The sequence below is a fragment of the Arachis ipaensis genome, chromosome B07 (genome assembly GCF_000816755.2).
Source record: "Arachis ipaensis cultivar K30076 chromosome B07, Araip1.1, whole genome shotgun sequence".
In the NCBI taxonomy this organism is placed as follows: Eukaryota; Viridiplantae; Streptophyta; class Magnoliopsida; order Fabales; family Fabaceae; genus Arachis; species Arachis ipaensis.
In genome coordinates this window covers 18,763,738-18,770,601 of record NC_029791.2, presented here as the reverse complement: position 1 = coordinate 18,770,601, position 6,864 = coordinate 18,763,738, and the positions used below count along the sequence as shown (strand labels likewise).

Here is a 6,864-nt window from a genome sequence, read left to right as displayed (position 1 = left end):
ATTAAAATTTGACGCCATGTAGATAATGTATCTAGACTTTCAGAGCAAATACAACCACAGCCAGTTCAAGATCGTGAGTCGAATAATTCATTTCATATGGTCTCAACTGCTGTGAAGCGTGTGCCACGATATTACAGTGTTGCATCAGCACACACCCCAGACCCTTCAATGATGCGTCACAATATGTCTCAAAAGTTTCGTTAGGCTCAGGCAATACCAACATTGGTGTAGTGGTCAGTTTCTGCTTCAATGCTTGAAAACTTTCCTCGCATTCAGAGGTCTAAACAATGGTGTGTCCTTCCTAGTCAGCTTAGTTAAAGGCAAAGCGAGTTGTGAAAAATCTTTGATGAACCTTCGGTAATAACCCGCCAAACCTAGGAAACTCCTTATCTCTGTCACAGAGGTTGGTCGCACCCAGTCCATTACCACCTCAACTTTAGCAGAATCCACAGTAATCCCTTCTTGACTTACCACATGACCAAGAAACTTCACCTAATTCTTCCAGAATTCGCATTTAGATAACTTGACGTACAATTTTCTTTCCTTCAAAATTTGTAGCACAATCTGCAAGTGATCCACATGTTCTTCTTCGGTCTTGGAATAGATGAGGATGTCATCAATAAAGATGACGATGAATATTTTCAAGAAAGGACAGAAAATTCGGTTCATGTAGTCCATAAACACTGCCGGGGCATTGGTTAACTCGAAAGACATTACAGTATATTCATAGTGGTCGTAACGAGTTCTGAAAGCAGTTTTTGGAGTGTCCTCGTCTCTCACTCTTATCTAGTGATAACCAGATCTAAGGTCAATCTTGGAAAATACCACAGCACCCTTCGGTTGGTCCATCAGATCGTCAATTCTTGGTAAGGGATATTTATTCTTCACAGTGACTTTGTTCAGTTGCCGGTAGTCTACACACAGACGCATACTCCCATTCTTCTTCTTCACCAGTAATACTGGCACTCCCCACGGAGAAACACTCGGTCGAATAAAATTCTTACTCATCAGTTCTTCCAGCTAAGATTTAAGTTCAACCAATTCCAACGGCAACATTATATAAGGTGCAATTGAGATTGGCTCGGCCCCAAGCACTAACTCAATCGCAAACTCGATTTCTTGAGGGGGAGAAAATTCAGGAATGTTGTCCGAAAACACTTCAGGGAATTCATTCACGACCGGAATCTGTTTTAAACCTTACTCCTCGCCCGACACATTCACTGCTAACAACATAACACCCCGATATTCACACCCATTATAGTTTACAATAACAGAGTTCAAATAATAACCCTTCATCACAACCGGTCCTTCCGAGCCTTCCGTCATAAAATGCAACAACCTTTCAAAAAAGTCAAGTAGAATGCGATTCTTAGATAACCAATCCAATCCCAAGATGAGATCAAGACCAGTTATCGGTAAACAAATTAGATCATGAATAAAATCTCGCTGTTTAACTCGAAACGAAACTTGTGGATAGCCTAATCTAGTCACAATAGCTTCAAAAGTAGCATTATGTACTTTCAGATCATAAGTCAACACAACTATCTTCAATCCTAACTCGCTAGCCTTCTCGAATGCAATGAATGAATATGTTACTCCAGAATCAAATAAGGCATTTAAAATTTTATCAGCCACTTCATAATTATCTCTAATCAATGTCTCGAATCCCTCGGCACCTGCAGCAGATGTACCGAACACTCGCCCTGGTTGCTGTGCTCTCCCGGCCTTATACTTTTTTCTTTTCTGGACAATTCCAGACCATGTGCCCAGCTTGTCCACAAAAGTAGCATACACCCAGTCCAGCTCTGCACAGAACTCCAGGATGATTACTCCCGCACCTCGGACAACTCAGCTCGTTCTGTGGCTGCTTCCCAAACCTTCTCCCTTGATTATCATTGTTATTAGGCCTTCGGAAGTTGTTCTAAACCTAATTCTGTTGCAAGACAAAACCTCCACGCTTAAAAGTCGTACCCCTTGGTGCGAAATTCCTCCCTTTGTTCCTCTGAAAAGGCACCCTTTGACTCCCTTTCTCCACTGCTGCCTTCCTTACACACTCTTCAGCGACTCGGCTCTTATTCACAAGTTCAAAAAAGACCATTATCTCCATTGGCCCAACGGAGCTCAGAATGTCACTCCGAAGTCCTCCCTCATACTTTATAAATTTCCATTATGCAAAGTCTTCTGTAGCACCTTAGCAGATTCGAGAAAACCAACACAATTCTTTGAATTTATTTTTGTATTCAATAACAGACATCTGGCCTTGTTTTAACTGCAGCAGCTCAAGCTCCTTAGTGTTTTTAACTGAGTTAGGAAAGTATTTTCTGTAGAACTCAGTCCGAAACACCTCCCAAGATATCACAGCACCGTCGGGTTGTAGAATATATTGCGTTTCCTGCCACCAGTATTGAGTTTCACCCTATAACTGGTAGGTCACAAACTCCACCCATTGTTCTTCGGGAACCTGCTGAGCTTGCAAAGTCCGCTCCATTGGTTAGAGCCAGTTATTGGCCTTAGTAGGGTTTGTAGTCTATCTGAAGGTCGAAGGATGCACCTTCAGCAAAGTGGCAAGTGTCATCGGCCCCTCTTCACCGTTATTACCATTCCCATAGTTCATCTGATTTCTCATTACTTCAGCTGTCGCTTGCATAGCCGCAACCATATTTTCCAGGGCAGGCATAAAGTCCACAGGGTCGTTTCCTGCCATTCCATGGTTTGCATTACCTAATCTACCTCTGCCTCGCACGCGACCGCTTCCACGAGTCGATATCGGGTCTCTGTTCACACCAAACAAGTGATATCAAGTTGATTAGTCTCAATATCACAAGTCTAGTGCTTCAAAGTCCAAAATGCATGTTCATGAACATTCATGCCACATATATCAGTTAGATAACCTAATTTAGCATGTACAGACACCCAGAGTATGCCCAGAAGCATAGTCAGTCTGTCCCCAGGCCCTACAGGAACGAACTGCTCTGATACCATAATGTAATACCCGACCACACAGAACTTTACGCTTAAGCCGTAAAACAGAGGTAGTGTAGTATTACGACATCTAAAATAAAATATACATACATAATATAATTTAAGAAATATAATATTCAAGGAGTCTTGAAGGGTGGTTAAGCAAAAACATGAAAAATAAAAGCGCAACATTCAAGGTAATAATTACTTGCGTACGAAGAAAAGTAAAGATACATGTAGATAATAGGAACAGAGTGTCAAGAATACAAAATAATTAAGCTCAGGGCTAAACCTGTGAAATTAAGGCTGGCCGGAGAATAATTACATAAGTATATACAAAACCCAAGTTTCCAAAATACCCAAAATACTCTAGTTCTCCATCAAAAGCCTCTATGAGATACAAAAGCTAAACAAAATAAGGGAGAAGTCTACACAATATATATATACTCATCAAAATAACCCAAATTCTATTTTTACCACATTTTCCATCTCAAACCAACATTCCAAGTTTCTAAATCAACCCAAAACAAGCTAAATTCAATCTCAGCCCTTTTCACTCATTCCATGACCCATCAATACACATATTCATCAATTTCAACTCCAAGAATTCCTAATCAACATATCTCATACTTAATCATTAAAGTAGGATCATTATACATTCAATTCATCATCTCATCAACCATCAATCATAAGAATCAACCACCAATCCATTCTCAAACCCATTCAACAATTTTCATCAATTCTACTAAGCATTTAACATAATCATACATTCCAACCTATCCTATGGTTCTCTAGACTAAGTTTTCACAAAACATTATATATTACATACGAAAAACCAAAACCATACCTTGGCCAATTTCTCTCTACGCCAAAGACACCTCAAATTGGTGAAGTCACAAGTCTCCACCACCAAATATTCAGCACGCAAAGCTCAATCAAGCTTTCAATCTCCTCAAATGTGTTCCAAATTCACATATACACTACCTAATACATATTACCACATTCATATACATAAAATTAATGCTCAAACACAATTAATCAAGTAATTCACTAGGGTTTGAGAATCCTTACCTTACCTGTACCTCAAGTAAACACAACCCATTAATCCCTCAAGCTTAATTTGAGCCTAAACACCAAGACATCAAGTTTCAACAATCAAACTCTCACATTTTCAAAATTTAGGGGGGAATGAGAGGCTGAGATGAAAACAAGGTTCCTTACCAAAAGTAGTTACCGGGCTTTGTAGAGTTCGACGCAGTGGACGCGTGACTGCAAACGATGCAGCGATTGGAGCTCGGAGTGAGAAGTTTTGTGAGATTAAAGTGAGAGCAGTGGTTTGAAGCTTATCCTTCCTCCCCCTTTGTATTTTGAACGTGTTGTGAATGGAGGAGGAAGGAATGAGCTGAAGCTCATATGGGCTAAGTGAGTTGGTTGGGCCTTGGGCCCGGTTTAGGTCTGGTTCGACCGATTTGACTCGTTCAGTCTAATTTTGGGTCAAAATCTTTAAAATTATTGTCAAAATATATATTTTAATTATTTCATCCACATTAAACTATGAAATTCAATTTTCTAATTTTTTGGATTAATAATTAATTTATTTACTAATTATTCGTTAATTACGTGGGATTTACAACGGGCGTTCCCGCACAATCATGCACGTACAAAGTCCACGACTTGTTAACATTTATCCTTCGGCACCAAAACCATATTAGCATCATCCTCTCGTGACCTTCCCATAATCACACGTGCCAATTTATCTTTTCTCTTTCTTTAGTCTTTTACTTTATAAATCTCAAAATATCGAATTATGTTCGCACTATTCTCTCACCTTTTCCTAGTTATCTTATGAAAAGAGAATTATAAAACTCTTTAATAATATTCTGTGTTTCTAATACTTTATTTTAATATTTATAAAAGTAACCCATAATTTTTATAAAATATTCGTTCATCTCTGAACTCTTACTTTTTACTCAAAATACCCCAAACTTATATATTTACAAAATAAATCTTAATTTTTATCAAAATATAATTTTATTCTCAAAATAATAATGTTATGTTGGTGATAAGCACAACTCTTAAAATCCAAAAATACCTTATTGAAATCTGTTCGAAAATATATATGATTCTAAATCTGTTTTCGAGTTTTACTGTTACCGATTTTTTATCGTTTTTTAGTTAATCTCTTAGCCATCAAACCTCATCAATTTTCTTAATAATTGTCATTCGCAACAGTCCCAAAATTATCAAAATAATCCCAGCTGGACTGTTCTTCCTAGCCGAACCATAATTCACAAGCGACAACAATAATTCAATAAAATTTCAACATAAATTTAATCAAATTCAACCAATAATCAATCAAGCTAACAATCACTTATCACATTAACATTTAATCGGTGAAAAATTACCAAATTCTACCTCCGTATGAAATCAAAATAACGAGAACTCCAGAGAAGATTTTTGACCAAGCTGCTGAAGAAAAAAACGTCAGAAATCGTCTGTGCCTCCTAGAATTCCAATTGACCGAACTCAAGGAGAAGGGGAGCTATGTTACCGTCAACTTCTACCAACCAAAAGTGATTTCAATGTGTAGAGGAGAAAAATATAAACACTTTTATCGGATTAAATTTTTTTTTGGAGTTACGGATCACAAGAAATTGAAACCAGAAGTCATGGAGATTTTACGGTTCATATATATAAGAGCACTCTCGGTCTCTCTCTTTTCTTTTTAAGCTCAATTGGTGATAAATGAAGAGAAAAGGAAGATGATTAGGGGCTTATATATATAAATATATATAGCCACATTTCATTTTTTTTTCTTTGTTCCCTTAATGGCTTCGGCCAAATTCTTTTTCCTGGTTCTCTTATCAAAATTGAATAATTATCAAAATTGAATAATTATTAATGGTAATAATAGTGAATGGAACTAATGGTAATGATAAAAATTAATAGTAATTTAGTGACTAGGTGTCAAGTTTTAGAGCTGCTGAATTAGTGATTTAAGTTATAAATATCTTAAATGAATAATTATGAAAACTGAATATATTAAAACACAAGTAATAATATATATATTGTAACACCCTAATATTCAAATTCTTATACTCGAGTCATAAGTCAATGATAATAAGGTGGTACGACTCTCAAGGGGAATTTTTAATACATAATTATAAGTAAGATTGAAAGGAGTATTAATCGAGAAGCCTGAAAAGAGTAAAAATAAAATCGCAAAGTCGTATCACTCACGTATCGATAACTAAAAGATAAAGCGTAAAGTCAAAAGCGATATAAAGTTAAAGGCATAAAGGAGAGTAAGATAAGGACAGTATATAGATATATAACATAAGTAAATAGCCACTAGTCGTGACCCGCAAAGTTTAGGCCGGCTAGGGTACAGTATAACAGTAGTTTGACAACCATATCTCCTAATCTCTCCCAAAAGATACACAAGGGCCTCTATAGGCAAGTTTTCAAAAGGATAAAATACATAGCATGAGTTCTTTAAAAATAAAAGTGGAGAGAATCTAAGCAAAATGTAAATAAGAGATCTTAGAAGTCTTCCACCGTCTTTCAGACAAACCACAGCTCACTTCTGAGCACCTGAACCTGTATCTGAAAAACAAGATATATATACGGAATGAGAACCCTAACCCATGGGTTTTCAGTACGTAAAAGTGCTAAATAAATACAATGTATTGTAATAAAAACTCACTAAGCATCCTAACTTTCTTTCACCAATTATTCATCCTATGTTCTCGATAATCCATAAATAGGTAACTGTCATAAGGGAATGCTAAATCTAATTCCTCTTCCTCATGCTTCTCAACTCTCTAACTCTCTGACAATTCACAATCAGGATTATAAACAAAACCATCACCAGCTATTCTGTCTTAGCAATTCTATATCAAT

At 36.9% G+C, this 6,864-nt stretch overlaps 1 protein-coding gene across 1 annotated transcript; it reads right to left on the bottom strand.

Moving 5' to 3' along the window:
* LOC107606839 lies at nucleotides 1,198–2,704 on the bottom strand. Its single transcript, XM_016308854.1, has 2 exons — nucleotides 2,552–2,704; nucleotides 1,198–1,743 (listed from the first exon to the last, which is right to left on the bottom strand). Exons 1-2 carry the CDS (start codon nucleotides 2,702–2,704, stop codon nucleotides 1,198–1,200), a joined length of 699 nt encoding a protein of 232 aa, XP_016164340.1.